At 35.9% G+C, this 23,911-nt stretch overlaps 1 protein-coding gene across 2 annotated transcripts in view; it reads left to right on the top strand.

Annotated features, from left to right (window-relative positions):
* Window positions 1-23,911, top strand: part of PTPRD (protein tyrosine phosphatase receptor type D) — a gene marked incomplete at both ends in the record, with an annotated part of 312,639 nt that overhangs the window by 218,073 nt on the left and 70,655 nt on the right. Inside the window, 4 exons of one of the 2 annotated variants that reach the window (XM_082301166.1) lie at window positions 3,607-3,816; window positions 7,112-7,272; window positions 12,658-12,672; window positions 15,018-15,130. In XM_082301166.1, coding sequence (XP_082157292.1) covers window positions 3,607-3,816; window positions 7,112-7,272; window positions 12,658-12,672; window positions 15,018-15,130 — 499 coding nt within the window. The remainder of the gene's footprint in view (window positions 1-3,606; window positions 3,817-7,111; window positions 7,273-12,657; window positions 12,673-15,017; window positions 15,131-23,911) is intronic. The other variant, XM_082301167.1, reaches the window with a different exon arrangement.

Below are 23,911 nucleotides of genomic sequence, written 5' to 3'. Positions count from 1 at the left end.
CCCAAAGAACCTATTCTCTGAACAAATAGTTCCTTATGGTCAAGTGAGGATACTTGTGCATATTTATATTTTTAGTATGATCTCGGATATGTGTCAAGTATCAGAAATGGTTGGGCAATAGATTTTTCGAAGAACCATGTTCCAAGTACTTTGCTTAGATTGTCAGAAGGAAAGTATTTGCTAATAACACAGCTCTGGAATATTAACTGAATTACATAACTGGGCAGTCCAAAAAGACTCTTCAGCCTTATTGTAGTTACCTAATCTTCCAGTTCCTTGAACCTCATCTCTGAAAAAAACTAAGACAGATGCCTAGTTTTAAAAGAGCACATAATGGACTAGATATTTGGTATCTGAAAAAAATAATTATCAGAGATTCAGTCCTTTTTTACTAACGCAAAATTTCATTTTATTTATCATGAGGTCTAGTGACTTTAAATAGGCAGGTCACGCAAATAAATGAAACAGAAAAAAATATTATGATTTGCAGTAAGTATTACCTAGTAGGATTACTTTAGATCTGTAAGCAGTAAAATCTAAACAATGATTTCCATGTTAAGTGAATTCAGTAATTTTGTTGAAATCTGTGTATAAAGTACAATGGGAGATATATAAGCAAGTAATGATATTTGGCACCATCCCATTTACATATGAAACATAAATGAGGCTGGAGGTTCACCTGAGGTCTACTCAGTCATGTGTAATCAGTCTTACTGACAAAGTTTTTATCTTCACACAAACACACCGAAGTTTAACTGGCCTTTGGTGGTGAATAACCTCCTTTGAAAAGTTGAACTGATTTTATTTGACTCAGGCTAACTAACTTTTAGCATTCATTGCCAAAACTCAGTTTCTGATCACTCTAATACTGTATTTCAGCATTGCATTTTCTTCCACTATATGTATTTTCTGTTACTGTTTCAAATGCGAGAAATAATCAAGATCAAACATTCTTCTTTGCCTCTCAATCTCAGTCTAATTTTGATTGCAGTACTCCTACCGTATTTTGACATTTTATTATGAGTTATTTATAATCTAAATTGTAAATATGCTCTAATCTGGAAACATGATAAAGAATTTAGTTGAGGCAGACACACAACTTTAAATTCCAATGGAAATGATACATGGAAGTACCAGTTATAGTCAGGGATGGCACAAGCTGTATACCTCTACTAGAACTGTAGCATTTGTGGCTCCTGACTTTAAGCTAGCATACACTGTTGCTACTCTAGTATTCAGCTTCATGTTTCGACACGCTTCCAGACAGCCAGTGCTCAGCTCTCTGCATAGCCATTGTTATAAAATGCGGCATCATACAGAGACAAACTTTTCAGAGTGCTTCCCTCAGCAATTCCTATAAGGCCTGATCTAACGTGGAACCAACTTTGATTAGTCTCTGCCTCATGTTCTGCATTTAGTAACTCTACCTGAGGCATAGGAAGCTACTAACAGATGCGAGAGTCACCTTCAATAAAGTAACTAAACAGAAATCTCTTCAATATTATGGTTCTCTGCTGCCCTCATTTTTATACGACGCAAATTGACTCTAGCTGCTCATTAAACTGTTTAGGAAGAATGAAAGAGAAATATGGACTGCTGATTGGAATAGTGTCCTTGAGTAATGAATAATGATTTCTAATCTCAAATTATGGCCAGTTCTTTTTTTGCTCAGGGGATCCATTGCACTGTACCAGCTTTTGTGTCATAGCATGGAAATTGATAGAGTTAAATGGATGTAAAATCTCTGCAACAGGGAACAGACTCAGCATTAGAGCTGGAAAGCAGTTGACTGGAAAGCAGTAGATTGTTGAAGGTATAACATCCAAATGCCCTCAATATTAAGGAAGACTGGATGCAAGTGGATGCTTGCTTTCATATCTGTCTGTAACCTTGAAATATTTAAGTCAGTGAGAAGGGGTATCAAAGTATTCAATATTAAAAGCTTCTTTCTCAGCAGCAGAGTGAATATTAGATTGCTTTATTTGCATTGGAATTGTTAATTGTGTAGTTGCAAAATACAAGATCCCATGAGGGAAAGGCAAAAAGATATGCTCACTAAGCTGTGGCATAAATCAAGAGGGCATTGAAGATGCTGAAGGGCCTTGAGGGGAAGCCATTTGTGGAGTGGCTGAGGTCACTTGGTCTGTTCAGCCTGGAGAAGACTGAGGAGAGACCTCATCGCAGTTACAACTTCCCTGTGAGGGGAGGTGGAGGGGAGACACTGATCTCTTCTCTCTGGTGACAGTGACAGGACCCAAGGGAATGGTCTGAAGTTGTGTCAGGGGAGGTTTAGGTTGGATATTTGATAAAGGTTCTTTACCCAGAGGGTGGCTGGGCACTGGAATGGGCTCCCCAGGGAGGTGGTCGCAGAACCAGCCGGACAGGGTTCAGTGTTCTCAGGCCCATGGTGTGACTCTTGGGACTCTCCTGTATAGAGCCAGGAGTTGGACTCAATGATCCTTGAGGGTCTCGTCCAATTCAGCACATTCTGTGAGTCCATGATTATGTGGAGAGCTTCCCTGACTAAACATGTACTTTAAAATTAATATATATAGTTAAGATTAGATTTTAGTATCTTTTTTTTAAATCTCCTTCTCACTCTGGAGATCTGTCTCCTCCTCCTAGCAATGAATTTTGTGCTAATCTACTGTATTACAAATGTTAGTATGCTAAAAAGACTAAACAACGCTATGACCTTAGAAAAATTTGTGATTTAGACTACAGGACACTGAATAAGTTTCAAAAGTGAAAAACAAAGAAAACCATAAAGAGGCCTTAGAAGTCATTATTTATCACACAGGAGAAGTTCAGACTCCCTGTTATCAAATCAGACTAATTTTTGTGGAGTGGCTGTATATCTAAAGCAATAAAAAGTATCGAAGAAGCGTTTGTCTGATTTAATAAGTAATTCATCAATAGATTACACTAGCTGAGTTTAAATTCCTTTGTTAGTTAGTATATGTTTTCTAAGTTTGAGCCTAGCATCTAATCTTGTCACAAATGTACTGATGTAAATTTTAGCTTTGTTTGTCAGAAGAAGTGATTCAGTCACCATCCCTGGAGATATTTAAAAAGGTGTAGTTGTGCCAATTAGGGACATGGTATAATGGTGGACTTGGCAATATTAGGTTAATGGCTAAACTCAATCTGAAAGATCCTTTCCAACATAATTGTTTTAATGATTCTATTCTATGACCGACTTTATATAGATATAGATAGATAGATAGATACATAGATATAAAATATGCAGTACGATGTGTGTATTTATACGTGCTCAGAAAAGGTATATTGTTTTCTTATCCTTTCCCCACCTCCTCCTAGACACAACAGTATCTAAAAACTGTGTTTGTAGTCTGGGCACTACAATTTCCTCCTAGTATCTTATCTTAACAAGAACGACAGGAAATTGGAAGATTTTGCAAGAATTGATTTAGTAATACTGATATGTCCCATGAAATGTGGATAAATTGTTTTTTATAGTTCCTGGTCATGCATTAAAATTTCTCATTACACTGTCGATAAGTTACATTAAAATTGTTTACAGTTATCTTTCTGTTCATGCTTGCTCTTTCTCTCTCTCCCCTTTTCCTTCCCTTCGTTCTAAAGCTGCTTAAGGAGATAGCTAGGAAACGCAGAAGCATTCGTCTTGGGAGGGAAGTTGAATTAAAGCCATATATTGCAGCTCACTTTGAAGTTCTTCCTACGGAATTCACATTGGGGGATAAGAAGCATTATGGTGGATTTGAGAATAAGCAACTGCAGAGTGGTCAAGAATATGTCTTCTTCGTGTTGGCTGTAATGGAGCACTCAGAATCTGTAAGTTAGTTAATGTTTTTCTATCTCAAAATTACCTTGCACCATCATGAAAACGTTTTTTTCAAAGCTTATTCCACTTCCCTAAAGTTGTTTTTTTTTTTTGTTACATGTCAGAACACCTTTAAAGCAAATGCTTCCTAACTCAGTGCCCATTAATTCCTTAAACTCTTCTATTCTGCTTTCACCTTTGTGTGTTACTTCTGTGTATAACTGGAACCTAAGAATGACCTTTTATTAGATGTGCTGTGATCCTTTGAAAATTACATGCTGTGTTATTTGTGAGCATGGACACAGCTCCTGAGACATGAACTTTGCAGCAGGATCTTTCTCTATGTGTTTAAAAGAATTGCTGCCTTTTGATGCTACCATTGAATAATGGTGTGGCATATACAGGATTCTTGGAAAAATCCATTGAGCTAGACACATGCACAGCTACCCTCTTTAGTTACAGTCATTCCATAACAACTTTATCAGTAAATTGTTTGAAAGTTAGAAAATAATTCAATAATAGGGAGAATTCCTGAGGTAAACTAAATAATGAGTTGTCATTTCTCTTTACTTAATTCATTTTGTAGTTACATCCCTTTATGGGTGAGTTAACCTAATGTGTGTAATGTATTAAAAAAGAAAAAAAAGAGGACAGATATAAGACTTCTGAAAGGTGCAATACACATTAGCATTTTAACTTACAGTGTGTAATACTGTACATTTCTAATTGGTAACTAAACCTGACAGGTACATTTGCAGGTTCAATCACTTGAAACTCCAACACCAATACTCTGAATTGTAGTCAAATGCTTGCAGTGTGTAACACTACAATTCCTTTCGTGGTGTCAATGGACTGTGCCTACTTAAGCACAATGAGAAACTAGTTCCACTTTGGGTATTTTTGGATACATAGATTCACTTGAAAATAAAGTGCCTCCTGGAAGCTCTAACATAAATTCACTTTTTGACACAGGCTGCCTAGACAGATAATTCTGAAGGTGTTGCATCAAAAAGGTTCAAACTGGAGAAGGTAGATAGCTGCTCACTATGAAGTTAAGTGGCCATAAATCTGTGTCATAAATTACCTGTACTAAAATTGATCTTCTCAATACAAAGTGCAGTTTCTTGGCTTTTTTTAATATTAATTAAGGTATAAATGACCTAAATTTATTGCTTTTTTGGAAATCAGGATGAAAAAGTGGGAAGAAATAGGTTTGTAAACTGACACATAAGGCAAGACCTGTATAGGGTCCTGCTCTTGAAAGATTTCAAAAGGCATTACTGTACTTAGGCTATGGATAATACGTGGTTTAGCATGCCATCTGAAACATTTATGTGATTGAGTAGCATGAGGTAGTCACAGACTGTGAAGAATTTTTAAGAGTGAGTGAGATTCAATTTTCAGTGACTTTCAGTGTTCCAGTGTATCAGTTCTCAGCATATATAGCTGGTTTTCTTCTAGGACTACAAGCCCTACTGATGTATGATTTGTAACTTGTAAGGGATGTCTTTCTTGATATTCTGATGTTACATTTTACATAAGGCTTCTTCTTCAGAGAGCACAGAATTTCTCTGTTGATTGGTAGAATAGAGAACTTTAATTAAAAGAGGTCATGGGAAGGTCTGAATTTGTTTAACTTAGTAAAAGGGGAGCTAGAGAGCTATGATTAAAATCCATAAATATGTTAAGGATGTCATCAAGAGGAAGGAAAAAATAAGATAAATTTTTAAAATCAGAAATGAGTTTAAATTAGTCATTAATACAGGATGGTTGAAAATTGAAAGCAAAATCCTATTTATTGAAGAAAAGGTAGTAAGTGTTTATACTGTTGCCCTCAATATCCATCTATATCTTTTTCCAGGCATTTTTGCTGTCCACTCAAAAGCAAGAGGCTAAATACTAAGAGTTTCTTCTTGTAGCAATGAACCTTTTTTTATCTTCTAAGAATACTAAACCTGGGGGAAAAAAAAAAAAATCAGTCTGCTTGGGTGTTTCAGGAGTGGAACATGAAGAGTCCCCAATTTCCAGACAATGATCACAGACTTAAAACATGGGGAGGTTTTGGTGCCAGGTGCCATGTGTAGTAAAATGCCATAATATAACTGGAGATTGTTGGCATAGGTGCTAGTTCAGTAAGTGTAAGCACCTCAGCTTTGCCCATCCTAATCCTATCTCAAACCCAGACATTGTTGTAGCCCAGAGCCCAAAACAAGGCCAAATGAAGTGTAAAAAACCATCTCTCCTTTGGTAACACTTGTCCTGGCTTAGGGCATCTATCAGAATACAGTACAAACATAAATGGAAGCTAATCTCTTCTCCCGGTTATCTTACTCTGTCTTACCTGACATTTCTATCTACTACTGAATCAAGTTTTTAAGTCCTTTGCAAGAGCTGTAGCTCAAATCCTAGTCTGGTTTAGCTAATGAAGACACTCCAGCACAGAGAAGAAATATGTACAAACGATTCTCCACTTCTGACTTTCCTGTAACAGAGTTCTTAAAATGATCCAGCTTTAGCAGGCTGGCTCTTCAGCCTCTCCAGTCTGTAATTTTAACTCTGCACTCAGCCACAGATCAAACATCTCAGGTCTGTCAAGAATTTTAAAAAAAAAAAATTCTCTTATCACAGGTCTTATCCTAGGCCAGCTGGCTTTACACCGTCTAGTAAAGCAAAGATTTTCAGCAACCTCTGTTGGTTCATAATTCTAGTTTCATCCTTATGAAAGACTGAGTGTTTAGCTTCCCTTCATATTCTACAGTGAATTCCCCCATTTTTCAGTCTTAAATTCAAGTTGTCTCCACCTTGTGTAGGTATACTCTGTCATACAGTTTTTGACTGGTCAAAATGCACTGTGCTATTGCCATAAAACCCTTTTCAGTCCTACATTCAGTCCCCTTTATCTATAATTCTGTCAAAAGTACCCTTTCATGTCATGCAGGAAGAAAGTGTTAAGCCAATATGAAACTAAAACAGAACCCAAAAATGGGTAACTGGTGGGTTATAATTCTCAGTGTCCTATTCATTTTCCCATTCTCTGCTTAAGTTCCAAAGTGCTCTGCAAGGACTATGCTACATGATTTGTCTGCAGATCACTGCTAATATGTGGAACACAAAATAAAGGTGGTAATAACAGCACGGTTTTCAATTTGCAAGTTTGTATTCTACCTGGCTTCAAGAAAAATAGCATTTCCACTTTGCTGTGTTCATTGCATCATTATCTTTTATACATTTATCTTAGATGTGGGATAGTTAATATTTTAAATGTATTCCTTTGTGATTAAGGAAGAATTATTTTTATTTTCATAGACCATGTATGCAACAAGCCCATATTCAGATCCTGTTGTGTCAATGGATCTTGATCCCCAACCAATTACAGATGAGGAAGAAGGCTTGATTTGGGTTGTTGGACCAGTTCTTGCAGTGGTGTTTATCATCTGTATTGTTATTGCTATACTTCTTTATAAAAGGTACGTTTACCTTTTAGTTTTCTTACTATTTATTTTCCCCTGTATATTGGTCACTTCATAATACTGTTCCGCACTGTATTTTTGTGCTACAGTAGTAACTGTCATTGCTTTGGGATATTTTGAAATTTATTAATGGTTTCCAGAATGCTGCAGAAATTTTTGACTGAAAGTTTCCAATAATTACAGGTATGTGGGTACATTTTTCTGCTGATGACACTATATTAACACTTCTGCCTTTAAATGCTTTTTCCACTTTGCATACATTTGTATGCAAAGATACATTTGTATGCAAAGAAAATAAATATGTGCTTGCACATAAATATGTATGGCATTTGCACATTTGACTTTTTAAAACTTGTTTATAGATGTATAATAGTAATACATTAGGGGTTACATTCAGCTTGTTGTTAAATGTGATTTTCATCTCCACTCAAGCAATCTGAATTTTAACTTTTGACAGTTGGCCTCAATTTTTGCAATGTATCCATATGAATTTGAAGCTCTGATCTGAGAGATTAAAGAGACATCAAATAGCTGTTTCTACTAATCTTGCAATGAGATCAAATTCCACTCATTCTTCTTTCACTATGACACAGATGTAGTTTTGCTATTACACAAAGGACTTCCCTCGGCCTTAAAATATACTCAGTGAAAACTGTGTATGATGCCATAATTTTTATATAGCAGCCTTTTACAGTGTAAATGAGTTAACAGGGGTCAAGATATTAAATCAAAACCAAAGAATAAAACTCAAAAAGGTTTTTTTAATTTTATATTTCATTCCTAATACATTTTTGAAATACATTGATAAAGTATATTTGAGGAATATTATAAAGACACTGTAAATTTCTGGGGAGGTGGCACACTCAGAATAATTTTATTAAATGAAGTATGTCTTCTAAAACTGATGGCTATGATGCTGTTACCTGCACATAAATTTTTAAATACAAGCCTGTATCCTCTTCCCACCTTCAGTGTCTCCAGTCAAATACCTCTAAAGTTTCATGAAGAGAACTCTCTTCAGGTTTTGGAAAGAGTTCTCTGTTCAACAGTAAACAACCAGTCCAGAGTTAACTTCGCCTTTGGATTCCAAATAGATATACATTTATAGAATGGTTTTAGGGCTGTAATCATACTGCAGCACAAGACATAGTCTGCTGCTTGCAGATGCTCTGTCTCCTGAATGTTTCTGTTAGTGCACAGTGTTAGCCAATATAATTAGTTAGCAACTCTGTTTCTGTCCATCACTTCAAAAACTGGTCATTGGAGACATGCTAAAAGCAAAACACTCCTTTTGTCTGAATATTTTGAAGTATTAAAAGTAAATTGTCTCCCCATTGTCTCCCCTACTACAAAAGGAATCCAAACAATAGTATATTAAGCAGATGTGCAACTGCTTCTGGAGTTACTAATTACATTTATGGAACCAAAATAACAATCTTCAAATCTATTACCAAAAAAAACAACCAAAAAAAAAAAAAAAAAAAAAGGAAACATTCCACATATGAGCAGGTAAGATTTGCTCATCAGTAGTGTGAAGAGATTGTCATTCACGGAGAATGGGGGACATATTTTCCATCTGCTATTTACTACGTGTACTAGAACTGTTCGGGCAAATGTCCATATGTATTTATTTATTTTTCTATTTTCAGCTTTTTACTCTAATTTGTTAAACAGCACTGATCTGGCAAATTACCTCTGAGAAATTATGACTGCAGTTTTAGCCGCCTGTGGTCCTCTATGAGTTTTCATTTCTGTAAAAATGTAGTATATAATTGGATTTTTTTTTCAAGAGTAACCTGAATGCAAGCTTAGTGCTAGATTTTGATAGACTTACTGGCTATACAAGAGCAATGACAAGACAGTTGGGATATTTAACATATTGCTTAGAGAAAACAGTGAAATTTAATTTCTGAGCTAAATGAATTCACTGTGGCTACAGGAGTTAGATGGGAAAAATATGTTTAAAAAAAGCAGGCAAACAAGCAATTTTTATGGATACAGAAAATTTTATAAGTATATTTCTAGAATATATGGAGGTTTAAGTGCAACAAGTATGATAGTGAGAAAAGAAAATGAAGGTAGAGGGCATCAGTCTAATTATGAACATATATGCAAAAAATATTAAAGAGGATGTTGTTAAAGGATATGCAGTGCAAAGAGGACGACCAAGAAATGACTGTGTCTTCTGAAGTGCAAAGAGTAGTAACTCAAATAAAGGTCAACTATGCTTAATTCCCTTTGTCCATAGAAACCTTTGTGAACAGACTTGGACCACTAAGCTCATGATTTACAATACTACTTAGACATTTTAATTACAATCACAGAGAAATTATGACTGCAGTTTCCAAAAGAATTTTATGGGGAGAAGTCTTGCCCTTCTTTAAAACAGACATTATTAGATAGTGTGGATAAGTTGCATTGGTTGGTTTGAAGTGTATTTAACTGTGCCAAAGACAAGGAATGCATGTGTGAACTCTTTATTATTTGTTGCTAAGTTGTACAAAGGTTATTGCCTCTGCATTTATTATTCTTAAAATCTGAAAGCAAAGATATTTCATAGACAGGTTTTTGGAACAAATATTAGAATATAGCCAAAAGGTCATTGCAGCTTAGAAAGTAACAGTGATAGATGGGAAAAATACTGAAAGAGTACCTTTTATTGACATCAGACATACTTTCGATACAATAGCCAATACAGATGAGGCCAATTAATAAATATACTGTGTGTGAGCTCACGGATTCACAGAATCAAAGGGCCACACCTCTGGAGTCTGCCTCATCCCAGCCCTGTTCAGAGCATGGCCACCTGCAGCAGTTTGCTCAGAGAGATATCCATGCAAGTTTCGTATAGCTGAGAATGGAAACTCAATGACCTTTCTGGGCAACCTGTGCCCATATTCAGCTATCCTCACAGTAAAAACTATTTTTTCCTGAGTTATGGTTGACTATGTCTTAGCAAATGGAACTGACTTGGCCATTAACCAGTTCAGTGTTCTCTGTCCTTGCAGCAGTGAAACCACCCTGCAGATGCAGTGAAGGGAGACAGCTATTTTGGAGCAGATCTTTCCATCTATTAAACTTTATAAAAAATCAGATCAAGAGATCCAAGTAAATTAGATAAATCTCACTTCCTGTTTGGCCATTTTCTTGTGGACAAGAAAATAAATCTTTTCTTTGTTCAAACATGGAGTATCGTATACAGTATAGTAAGATGTATATCCAAAATCTCAAACAAAAGCAAACCTAGCTAGACAGATGGTGTTAGATAGATAGATGTTTCACCCTAGATGAAATACCTAACCTTTAGGAGGTCTGCTTGAGTCACAGTTTACATATATTTTAAGTGTGTGATACAGGTTCAATTACATAGGATTTTGTTGATTAGGGACTTAGTCAGTGAGTGTTAAAGAGCTCTAGAAATTGTATAGTGTTTCTCAGAAATGGACAAACTGGATAGAAGAGTGAATGTCCCCATGAGGCATCCTGTCATCTCATTCTTGTGTTTTGGATTTATTTTTCTTTTTTTTTTAACAAATGAATTTTTGTGGCTATTCCTCCTAGTTTTTAAGAAATCACAAATTCCCTAATTTCAGTTTTCCACTGATGAAGAGCAAAAAGTTCCTCATTATAGACCTTTCCATTTATAAGGAAGAGAAGTTAAAGCCACCTTGACAGACACTGTGTTGTTTGCTTTTATGAAGTGCAGCTTTTTGGTTGGTTCAGAAGACTGTAGCCTAAACTTAAATCTTTTGAACATAGTAACTCTGGCACTCTGAATTATAGCATCATAGATAGTTTGGTTTGGTAGGGACCTTGAAAGGTCATCTAGTCCAGCCCCCTGCAATGAGCAGGGATGTCTTCAACTAGCTCAGGTTTCTCAGAGCCCCATCCACAGACCTTAAAAGCATCTGGGGATGGGGCATCCATCACCTCTCTGGGGAATCTAGTTAATTAGTGTTTCATAGCCCTCATCATAAAAAATGTCTTTTTTCTAGCTAGTCTGAATCTACCGTCTTTCACTTAAAACCATTACCCCTTGTCCTGTCATTATGGGCACTATTACAAAAGCCTGTCCCCATCTGTTTTATAAGCTCCCTTTCAGTACTGGAAGACTGCAGTAAGGTCTCCCAAAGCCTTCCTTTCTCCAGGCTGAAAAATCTCAGCTCTCTCAACCTTTCCTGTTCCATCCCCCTGATAATTTTTGTGACCCTTCTCTAGATCTGCTGCTACGGATCCATGTATTTCCTGTACTGATGACCCCAGTACAGGATGCAGCACTGCAGGTGGGGTCTCACCAGTGTGGAGTAGAGGGGAAAAATCACCTCCTTTGACCTGCTGGTCCCCTGCTGAATCTTGAGATATAAGAAGAAACATGCTTCTAAAGGGAAAAAAACCCCAGATGTTAAAAAAAAGCACAGAAATGCAAAACAGGAGAAAGGGAAATCTTAAGTGAAGAATTTCAAAGACTTTTTCATAATGTGTGTAATCTGGTCATTCCAGAGTACAAGCTATTAAATGTTTGTAGGACCCCTGTTTATTATGATCAGCACGCAGAAAGATAAACACTGCATTTACTCTGTGTGTGTATAATAGAACATGTTTGTGAGAGATAATAAATTATTTTTCCTTTTTACCTGATCTTTATAGATCGTAGATCACTACAGATCTCTACAGATCACTGTAGACCTCTAGTATATGACATTCATTCTAAATCTAAAAAGGCGTGTAATACTTAATTGAAAAAAGATTTATGGTTCCCTTGCTTTCCAGGGTACCTTTAAAAATTTCTTGTTACTTCATTACCTGGTTTTGTAAAATAGTTTTAGAAATTTTCTTTTATTATTTTTTCAAATTTAGTACAACTCTTATGTGTCTCATGTATTTAACCTTGTTCGTCACTTCCTTTTCTCTTCCTCTTCTCCTTTTCTCTCCTTCCCATTCCAGTCTGCCCTCCACTTTCATTTTTCCTGTCCTCTCTCTTCTCATCCCTCTTCTCTCTAGAATGTAAGAGGGAGATACATCTCAGTGAGATGTAATTTTTCAATGTAATGTTAATATTACTTTCATGGCTCAAATTAAACACCCATTCTCCATTATCTCACTGGCTAAAATTTGAAGTCTCATTTCTTGGTAGATAGTGTTCAAAAGAGGTGTATTTTTCAACAGAAGATTCGCTTTGGACCTGACCTTGTGTCCTCCATTAATTCAATGATTTCCAAACATTGAATATTTGGATGAGCTGCCATTTCTTAATTTGGTTTAGTTATATATCTTTACTGCAAATCAAAATTTCTTGTATCTCCTGTTTTCATGCTTATCCTCTGTGCTATTGGTCAACTAATATTTCACCTTTTCTTCCCTCCTTGCTGCATTAAAATGGAGCAGTAAACCTGACAGGTGAGAAGTGAAAAATAATCACTCTTCATTTAATACAGAAAAGAAGAAAAAAGAGAAAAAAGAAATCATCATGATAGTGATCTAAGACAAAGCATCTGTCAGTCTTAAGTGAATGTAGGCCGTAATCTGTCAATATGAGGGCAACTGCAAGATTTGCTATGTTATTTACAGCACTGAAAAGTAATGTAATACAAGCAGCAAAGTTTAACTGGTTTGGGTTTTGGCTTTTTTTTTCTTTTTGTGTCTCCATGAGGTAAATTTTCAAGAGGTAGCAGAGCTCGACAATGCTTATATGGTTTTATTTGTGTTTTAGTGAAGTGAAATTGGTGGTTGTACACAACAGCCAGAGTTCTTGGAGGAATACATGGTTGTAGTTGAAGTGTTAGCCGCTCTGAATGTTTGTAATGCTCCATACACATAAACTCAATGCTGACTTACAGTTCTACAAGTGAAAATGACACAGTGATATCATTTGTCCTTTGTGGAACTTTTTTTCCCCACCTATCTTGAAATCATTGCACAATCTGGAAGAATTGTGATATCTTCTATAGGCTGGAGACATTAAAAAAACCCCAAGAATGATCCTCCAATTAATAATACATAATAAACCATTCTGTTATTCTAGAAGTATTCAAAATATTCAGATACATGATTAGAAGAGATTTTAGTGCTTTTATTAGATTAATATGAAATTGTAGCCTGGTACTAACTTTCAAGTGGAAGAAAGTTAAATGGAGCTTGTCCCTGGACAATCCCAGAAACTTAAGACTCCTTGACATAAAGAGAAGGAAATACAGGTTAAAAGACTTTTTGAAAGCTACATCACACATCTTTAGTGAGAAGAAAGAGTACCAGGGCATTGTGCTGCTGTGATAGGGTTTGGAATAGTCAAAATCAAAAGAAAGGAATCTCAAATGAGTTTATCCATAATAATTTTGTGTAAAAAAGACTAAAAACAAAATGAGATTTAAATTTTTATTGCTTCACTAAAGAGAAGTTAATACATATATTAAGGTACTTGCTGGAGAATAGATGGAGTGTTTTTACAGTAAAACATTTTTACTTTTTTTTCAATAAAACCATAGGACTAGTGACTTTCAAAAAATTCCTGCAGTGGTCTTGCTTTTGGAATTTTTGCATAACTTTTGAAATCTCACTGTATGTCACCTGGTCTTCATTATTTCAAGAGCAGCAAGAAATTGACTGGAGTAATCAGATTTAGCATTGTCACATTGCAAAAAAAAAGCAGCATTATGTTAACATAAATATTGGGCACCTGGAAAATATTCTGCTATCATTAGCCTTAAAATAATCTCAGTTCTGTTTTCACATAGCTCTTCCTCTGTTTGCTTCTTCATTTTATATTAGATAAAAAACATCAGCCACATTATGTTTTCATTCAGGACCCCACAGATATCTCGTGAAGAAAGATGACACTTTCTATATAAGAATGCAGACTGGTTACTCTTCATGTAACATGGTTCTCCATGTTTTACATCAGATAATGCTACATACAGATAATGGGAGTCAGTTTTAACAAAAATATCAGTCAGAACACACATGGACTCTGCTTCTCTCTGGAGAAAGGGAAAAACAGACAATTTTCTTTCTCTTTCTTTCTTTCTTTCTCTGTCTTTCTCTCTTTCTCTTTCTTTCTCTTTCTTTCTCTTTCATTCTTTCAGTTTGTTTTTTATTTTCCTTCCTTTGCAGTGAAAGTCTTAATTTGATTAGAAATATTCATACAGATCTAAGCTTTAAATATATGTAGATGTGATCAGACATATGAAGATTACATAGTTCAGCTCTTGAAGAGATGAGAGGAAACAGAGCAAATTCTTACTTCCTAGAATGTAAAGAGAATAGATGTCTTCTGGAATTGATGTCTTCTGTACTGTTCTCTCTCATATTAAAAATACCTAAAGAATGCAAGTTTTTTTATATATAATAATGCAGAGCTCTGTGTATAAAATAAGAAATATTTAATGACAATAACTTGGGGTGTTCTAGCTCAAGAGTTGGCTACTTTTTTTTATAAACATATAGCTAGGTAGCATTTAAAATAATGAATTGTCTGAATTTTTATAAGTTTAATGTTATAATAGTAAAGTATTAGGATGGAGGAACAGTTTAGGGCAGAATGCAGCTATTTTCTCTCTGACCATTTTGCCATTTCAAATTGTAGGTTTTCCTACCCACCATGCATAATTATATTACCTTTACACTGGATCAAATATTTTTTCAGAAATAAACATCTTGCCTTCAGAATATAATTCTAACCACTCAGGCACCTTTGTCAAGCTAACATGTCTATCATCTGTTCATGTGTATTCACCTTCTCCATGCAGGAAGAGGGCTGAATCTGATTCTAGAAAGAGCAGCATACCCAACAGCAAGGAGGTCCCCTCTCACCATCCCACAGATCCAGTGGAGCTGCGACGCCTTAACTTTCAAACTCCAGGTAAGAGACAGTAATAATTCACTGAGAGCTCTGTGGTCACAGGCTGATTACTGATCCTGTTACAGAAAAGAAAGATCGATTGTTTGGAAATATGTATTTTGATTGGGGGGGGTTGGAGTTTTTTTGGTGGGTTTTTCTGCTGCAAAATATATTTCTTTGTTAGCTTTGGAAATAATTCTGTAATTTATTTAAAAGAAAAGCCTGCATGAAACAAAATTGAATTTTTGTAAAGAAGAGCCCAAAGACTCATATGCTGCCTGGATGTGTTTTATGTGCTAAAATTTCAAGTTAAATCTAACAATACTAGAAAATATTACTGGGAAATGTACATCCCTCTGTTTATTAATGATATTTTTATGGACACTTCTTTGAAAATAAGCTTCCCTTTTATCTACTGCATTATCAGGTAATATGTTAACATCATTGTGAGTTCCGCTGGTTTGCAAATGTACAATACAGAAGAGAAATACATAACTAGATAAATGGTCTTGTCTTTGAAAATAAGGCTACATGTTATGGTCAAGGAGGATATTAATATATCAGTAGTTCTGAGGTCAGAAGCAACACATTCCCAAATACTTTATTGAATGATTTTTTTCATTAATCACTGTTAAAGCTGTTTAATCTAATAGTCAAGAAGCACTAAGGGACAAATACTTTAAATTGTATTTTTACCACCTTTGTAGGAGTCAACTTTACTTAAATTGGCTTTGTTTTGATCAAATTATATCCCAGTAGACTTGCTTTCTATTACAATATGTTTGCACTGAGTCTGATGCTAATTAGGTGCTGAATCTTCATGAGCCTCGTGTTTTTGTCAAACTTACTACATTAAGTACAAAAGGTAGTGAATTCAAGTTCATAAAAGAAGGAAAGTAAGTGCTTGAGATGCTGAGGATTTGCTGCTGAAATTGACATACTAAATTCTACTTAAAGGGTTAAGTGAATTCCTGTCTTCTAAACAGTGACTGCATTGAGATAATGTTGCCCCAGAAGGAGTGTATCTGCAGAGTAATGAACGTGTCTAAAGACCCACACTTCATGCAGATGGCAGAAGTAGAAAGGGAAGAGTCTGGAGGCTTGAGTTTTGTTCCAGCCTTGCTTTTTTAGTCTGTTCCAGTACACTGCTCCTAGCAGCTGGGGCAAATTAGGTGTGTTTTAGGAGCATGTCTTCTAATTTAATTTCATCTTGGTGTGGCAATCCTGTTGACATGCTCTGGGACCTGTCTACCATAGGAACTTAAATGCAGTAAATGAAAATAATTGAAAGTTTTTATTCAGTGTCCTTCTGAGGCTACAATTTTAATGTAGGCTCATTATTTCTGGGTAGAGTTTTCATCTGTTACTCAGCACTTTCATAAAAGTTTTAAAGGGTTTTACAGTGAAAGAAATGTACATATAAATCTTTGAAACATGGGAAGAAAAAATATTGTTCTTAATATGTCTAGCTTATGCCTAAAACAAGTAGTTATTTGTATACAGTTATATACTGACTAGAGTAAATGGCTTAATAGAATCACAGAATTATTTTGTTTGGGAAAGATCTCTAAGATCATTGACTCCAACCATTAACCAAGCACCACGATGTTCAACAATGAACCATGTCCTGAAGCATGACACGCACATGCTTTCTGGATGCTCCAGAGCCAGTGATTCCACCACTTTCCTGAGCAGCCTGTTCCAATGCCTGATGACCCTTCCATTAGGAAGAATTTTTTCCTAATATTTAATCTGAACCTCTCCAGCGCAGCTTGAGGCCATTTCCTCTTCGCGTATCACTTGTTCCTTGGGAGAACAGACTGCCCCGCACGTGGCTCTTTTCAGGCAGTTCCAGAGAGCAGTAAGGTCTCCTATCAGCCTACTTTTCTCCAGGCTAAGCACCCACAGCTCCCTCAGCTGCGTCTCATAGGACTTGTGCTCCAGACTCTTCACCAGCATTGTTGCCCTTTTCTGGAAACGCTCCACCACCTCGATGTCCTTCTGGGAGTGAGGGGCCCAAATCTGAACACAGGACTCAGAGTGCAGCCTCACCAGTGCCATGTACAGGGGGACAATCCCTGCCCTGGTCCTGCTGGCCACACAATTGCTGATAAAAGGATGCCAGGATGATCTGCTCAATGACCTTCCCCAGCATCTGACAGGCCCGTAGTTTCCTGGATCCTCCTTCCTGCCTTTCTTGTTGATAGATGTCCTATTTGGAAGCCTCCAGTCTACTAGAATATCCCCAGTTAGGCAGGACTGCTGGTACATAAGTGAAGGAGGCTGAGTGAGTACTTTAATCAACTCCCTTGCTACCCTTGGGTGTATCTCATCCAGTCCCACACAGTTGTGTGTCTAAGTGTGTAGCAGGTTGCTGGCCATTTCTTCCAGTACTGGGGGGTTCATTCTGCTCCCCATCCTTGTCTTCCAGCTCAGGGGGCTGGGTACCCACAGAACAGTTGATATCATTATTAAAAATTGAGGCAAAGAAGGCATTAATCACCTCAGCTTTTTTCCTCATCAATCATCACTATGTTTCCCTCTACATCCAATAAATAATGGAATAATAAGTAGATATATAAGCCTAATTTTCTGTGCTGTATTTATTTAGATGCATAATCTTACCTATCTATTTAGTATTCATCATAATTAAAATGAAACGTGAGGAAAAAAACCCTGCTGCCAAGTGCTAATATATAAAATTAATTTATTGTAATTAATTCTTAATTTACATTGAGATAGTAAAGTTATTAAGAAATGGCAGAATTTGTGGCACTTGTAGACACTGTAATTCCACCTCATTGATCTGAAAAGAACTGGAGAGGATTTAAGGCGTACATCTACTTGCAGGGCTATAGTTTATCTGTGAAGTTTGTGGTTTTCTGTGAAGCTATTTGAGCAGAACATGATCTGTTTCTGCTAGGAACTCTTCTTCTTTCCTATAATCCTTTTTACAGGTTGGAGAACTAAAATTATTATTAAAAATACAGTACAGATATCAAATTATGATCTTTTTCCTGTTATTGTACTATGTAAGACTCCTGGACACAGCTCAGGCCCTTATACTACTCAGCATACAACCAAATATCAAGGAGAAAGATCTTACCCCAGAAGATTTGTCTTACTCTGTTACACTTGCTAATTAACATGTTCTTAGTATGTAAACAGTCACAGTGAAGTCAAGGTACAGTTCTTGTGCACAATTTCAAAAGCAGAATTTCCCTTAACTCACATTAACTTCAATTAGGGCTACCATGTCATTAAAATCTGGCTAAATTTAGCTTAGATGTTTAGATCCTGCTGGAATGTTTATCCAACTCCCAACCAGCAACACACCATCAAATAAAATGCAATAGGAAATTTTTTAGGATGATCCTAGAGAAACTACAGAAAGGATATACATTACAGATACCAGATTTGTTGGGTTTGTTGGACTTCCACTTTCAGATGTATGGGTTTTACTTTCTACACGGTAGCAGAACTAGATAGTGGGGTACCGCAGTGGAGGGAACTAAGGGAAGGGCTGATGTGGTTGTGTGTTAGGTTCTTTTTACTGACAAATCTGCTGTCGCCCTCATCCAGTGAGGCATTTCTCAACATTGCCTACAGATAAAATAAATGACAGAGCGGTGAATGTACTTTCAGTACAAGTGCATCGAGGTAGATGATTTGACATAATTGTTATTTTAATTATTTATTTCTTTTGATTATTAAAGCATCCACAGTTTGCTTGGAGCTTTCCAGGCTTCCAGTGGGAGAGCAAAAAATTTTCAAATGGATCTGTAATGTACAGAAGTGTTAGAGAAAAAAGTTCTAAATTATATTGGCATATCTGGACTGGCAGTTTTCACTTGGAGAGGTGAATGAGACACTCCTATAAAATTATCAATTGTCATAAACTTTAGTATATTAAAAGATTTCTAAACAGCCTCATTCCAAAAATGCTATCAATCATATATTTTGTATATAAGACCTGAGCAGGTATAGATATCAAAATAATTTGAAAGCTAAGTCCTTGGGGTAAATTTGAATTTCTAGCCACAATTAATAAATTACTCCCAATACAGGTGATTAGGTATAAATTTTTGACAGAAAATATGGGAAAGCAATATTTTATCTTTGGTGATATTTAGAGATTCATTTCAGCACAAATATGTTTTACTTATCATAAAATTGTCAATTCAGCGTGAAGATGTCATAAAATTTCTCAGTCAAAACTACCAGCACAGGAAATGTCTTGCTTTCCTTTCACTTTTTATTGTCATGTCATTGAAGAACTACATTCTTCAATAATCTAAAGAGACCTAAAGAGCTCTAACCTAAAGAGTTTCCCATCTTACCTTGTTCAGGAAGGATCCAATTCATTTCTGGATTCCCCCCTCATTGGATGGAGTAACTCCATAGATAAATTTCACATTTTGCCTTGGCATTTGGAATAGCCCACTGTTCTGTATCTGAGAACAAGATCCCATGCCTGTGTGTGTTATCCAAAAATGTGTATGTGTTAGATAAGCCCATATGCCAGTGAGTGGGTCACAGCAGTGCCAAGTTCTCTTTGAGTAAACATGAGAATACCCAGTCTCAGTAGGATTTCATTTTTAAGTCTGTTATTCTTCCATAGCTGGAATAACTGAGGAAAAGTCTATCACTTTCTTACCATTCTACAAGTTTCCTGTGAAACACGGGATTAAAATCATTAACCTGGCACACAAATTTTAGAAGTCTCTATGCCACGTGGGAAACTTAAGATAAAGAAGGGGTAATAATTATACCTCACAAAAGGCTTCATCAAATAAGGTAGCCTGGTCTTGCAGAGGAAAATTACCTGAAATTAAGTTGTTTGAGTGGGTTCTGAGAGATCCAAGGCTCAGGGAGACTTCAATCTGCCAATCAGCCAGAGAACTAAATTGAGTCATACCTCAAAAGTGACTGATTTTTTTATCTTCATTTAACTATAAGATGTGTCACACTTACAAGTAATTTTTGTAATTGGGTGCCAATTAAACTATTATCTCATTATATCTTATGAAATAAATAAGATGCTTTGAAATACAAGAAAAATAAATAGAGCTATTACAGCTCTAAGTTAAAGACTTTTTTTTTTTAATTAGATAAGTGCTCAATAAACACTTATTCCCTGAGTTGCTAAGGAATTTCCACAAACTTTTTTTCATGATAATGCAGAAAAACTATAAAACATGTTCAGAGGAAAAGGGTGCAAGTAAAAAAAAGGTGGGAAAACTGATGTCTGGATTTAATCACCTGCTTTGCAAGACAGCAGGAAACTTCTTTGTGTAGCTTATCCTCTCAACCACCGTTTGTGAGAATCATGGCAATGCTGAAGGAAATACTATGCTTTGTTTCTGTGGCAAAAACAGCCTAAAATGCTTTCTCATAATGAGTTCGTCATACATCATGTTCATAGCTCTTCATATGAACATGTCTCAGATGGAGGGCTAAGGCACCTGAAAGAGGTACAGGCTTCAGATGCAAGTGGCACTTCTCTGATATCCCACTCCATTGCTGTCAAACCATGAGAAACCCAAAATCTGCTTAGCTAGGAGATGAAGTTGATGATTATTCTCGTCACAAGTGTTACCCCTTTTTTCCCCCATGGATTTTAGACCATAGTTTTTGTGACATCTTATTGTATTTAATATTTTTAGATCAGGATCTGAAAATTAAGTTTCCCCTTTTCTCACTATAGGTGACCTTTACATGTCACTCAGAAGTGGTGCTTCTACTATGAGGCTATGGAGATCCTAAGTCTCCTTGTTGGAGTTCAGTCTGTGATACAGAAGAACAGAAACTGTTTTCATTCCAGAATAGTTGATCAAGTTTTGAAGAACGTAAAATCTTCTGGAATAAAAGTGGCAAAATTTTACAATGTTATAGTTACATCTGCAATTATTTTAAAATAGCTGTTGCAGAATGATATATTTCTCTAGAGATTGTCTTGTAAATTTACCTCTGTAATTTCATGTTCTGGCCTAGCTCCAACTCTGTGAAAAGAAATTTTAAAGTAACAGTAATTTTTTTGTCATGTACTAGAGACATTCTTGATAAATTTTCATGAATGCTGAATTCCTGCTGAATACCTGTTGAATCAGGGTTATCCTTGCTTTTTTCCATTTCCCATGTCTGAATTTTAAGTAGATTTTTTTTTTCTATCTTTTTGATAAGGATAAGTCTCAACAACCACCATTACTGATTCCTTCCTTTTCTATAAAGAGATATCTTAGTCAACATAGATTGGTATGTAGAAGGTGTTCTGTGTTATTAAATAAAAATGAGGAGTTTGTAAAGTCACAGACAATTAATTCAATGTGGACCTAAAGTAGCACTCATTTCCTAAAGAAATTTCTGTGACAATCATGTGTCACATTTTCACTTCATGTAGGCTGTAGTCTGTATACTAGCAGATTTGCTCTTTGGTTAAGTTCTAATGTTGTTCTTGTTTATTGTGGGTATGTCAACCTGCAGTTCCAAATTGGTAAATAAATGTGTGTTTCATAAATGTTTCTAAAAGCCCTTATCATAAAACCCTGACAACAAAAAAAATCCTAATTTAACACACTAATGACAAGCCTAAAACACCCACTTGATTAGCTGGGATAAAGGAATATAATTAACAGGTTTAATGTCTGTTAATATGCAGATGAATTCTGACCTTGCTCTCTTAGATCTTCCTTGAAATTGTGGCACAAATGGTATTTCATGTTCCTTAATCATATATTTACCACAGATTAACCAGAAGATAAGTCAACACTGTAATCAAACCATACATTGTTATTTAATTCATGTAAAGGGGTTTCTGCTAGGCTGCATAGGATCACTTACATTTGGCAATCTTCTACCAAATCTGGAAATAAAAATTTTTAATGGGTACAATTTCAACTGTGTTTTGCATGTGGTGATTTTGGGGGTTTTCTTTTCTTTGAGTTTCCAGGTGGTTTTTATCTCTTTTTTTAAAAAAAAAAAAAAAAAGAGATACCCTATTTAAAAGAGATTCTGAAAGCATGTTTTCAGCATGGTATTTCTTTTGACTTTTTAGCATGTCACAGGATCTGTTGTAGTTTAGCTGTATCTTGTCTTTAAGTTTTTGTGTTGTCATATGTTATGTTGATTGGTGTGGGAGTGTGTCATCAAATAAGTGTATTTTCTTATTTGTAGCCACAAAAAGAAGTGAGTTTAGATGTATTTTAAGTGGGATCTTTTGAATAAAGTTCTACACCTGCTCAATAGGAGCCTCATGCTTTTGCATGAGATGTGATGACATCTTAGATGTTCATTCATAGCATATTCTGTTATGATTCACAGACTGATTACATAACAAAAGTCCTCCAGCAGTTCTTTAAAAAAACAGCTACTTTAATCATATCAGTAGAGCACATTTTATATATTTAAAGTATGAAAATAGACCAAATGCAATTACTTCGTAAGTTACCTGCCAAATATTATTTGAGGAAATTTATTCAAAGTGTGATTGCTGAAAATGAGTCGTAGAGGAAGGATTTATATGCAGTTAAAATTTGTCATTTTCTGAAGTTGTAAGTAGTTCCTCTTTTTGCCTTAGAAAAATTTGCCTTCAAATTTCATATTTTCACAAAGTGTTTAATGTGAAATCTCCCCTTGGAAATGTCAAGTGGCATGTAGAGAAGCATATAAACAAAATAATTGTAAAAAAGAAATCATGTTCAGCATCTCTAAAAAAATATTCCTTCACAGTAAGTTAATTATTATGATTTGTTTTCATGATGCTGGTGATTTAGTCAGGTTCATTGTGTGATGAGCGAGTCTCATACTCACTGGGTTTATGTCCTTTATGTTTACAGTAGGGGAACTGCACCTTTAAACATCTTAGTTGAGTTACCAGACACTGTTTTGTGCATGTCTGAAGTGCTTGTATGTACAAGATTGATTGATTATGATGGTCTATTGCTGTTACTAATTTGTTTCCCATTTCCGATTGGCTTTTACTTTTTACAGCTTTGAGCAGTAATTCAGTCCCCTACGCCTCCCTGATTGGCTCTGTGTCCTCCCTCTCTAGCCAAACTACCACTCAGTCCTTATATGATAATAACTCTCTCCCACGATTCGCTCGAAAAGGTCTAAACATCTTTGTCTCTATTATTTTCTCTGTTCAAGAACTGTTTTAGATGTACATCAGTCCACCTCCATTTCTGGATCAATCTAGAGTTCTCTTGTGCCTTTTCACTCACATATTTTCCATGGGGGTGCTTGATCTGGATCAATCAGTGTAATAACTAGATGACTGTCACCCACACTCATTTTGACAGTAGCCAAGTCCTAAGTAAAATTTGTAAGAAAATGGGAGAGAAGCAGAGCTGCATCAAATAAGTTAGTACTTAGAGACTAATTTTTTAATTGAAATTTCTAAGGAATCTCCCCACTGATCTGAATATTCTGCTTTGTTAGTTGACTGACAACTTGCCTTAATGTCTTACCATCACAGATGTGCTATGAAGATTCCATGAAATATATATGCATAGGGTCAGAAGAATTAGGGCCAGTGCTGCTGGACATTATTTTGGAGTCTGTTATGACGCTTGAAATGTCAAAGAATCCAAAACAAAACAAGAATTAAAAACAAAATTAATTAAAATACATGCTACAGTGTGACTGTGTTGTAGCCACATGGTCATTTTCAGCTATGTTTAAAGGAAATGCAGGTCAACTATCTTAGGCATGCTCTTGAAAGTCACGGTGACAAAGCAAACTGCATTGTGCAACATGCCTTCCAGCTTGAGCCCCCTTGAGTCATCAGTGTTTTCCTTTTGT

Source organism: Coloeus monedula (genome assembly GCF_965178545.1).
Source record: "Coloeus monedula genome assembly, chromosome: Z".
Classification (NCBI taxonomy): Eukaryota; Metazoa; Chordata; class Aves; order Passeriformes; family Corvidae; genus Coloeus; species Coloeus monedula.
This window is presented reverse-complemented; position numbering and strand designations above follow the sequence as displayed.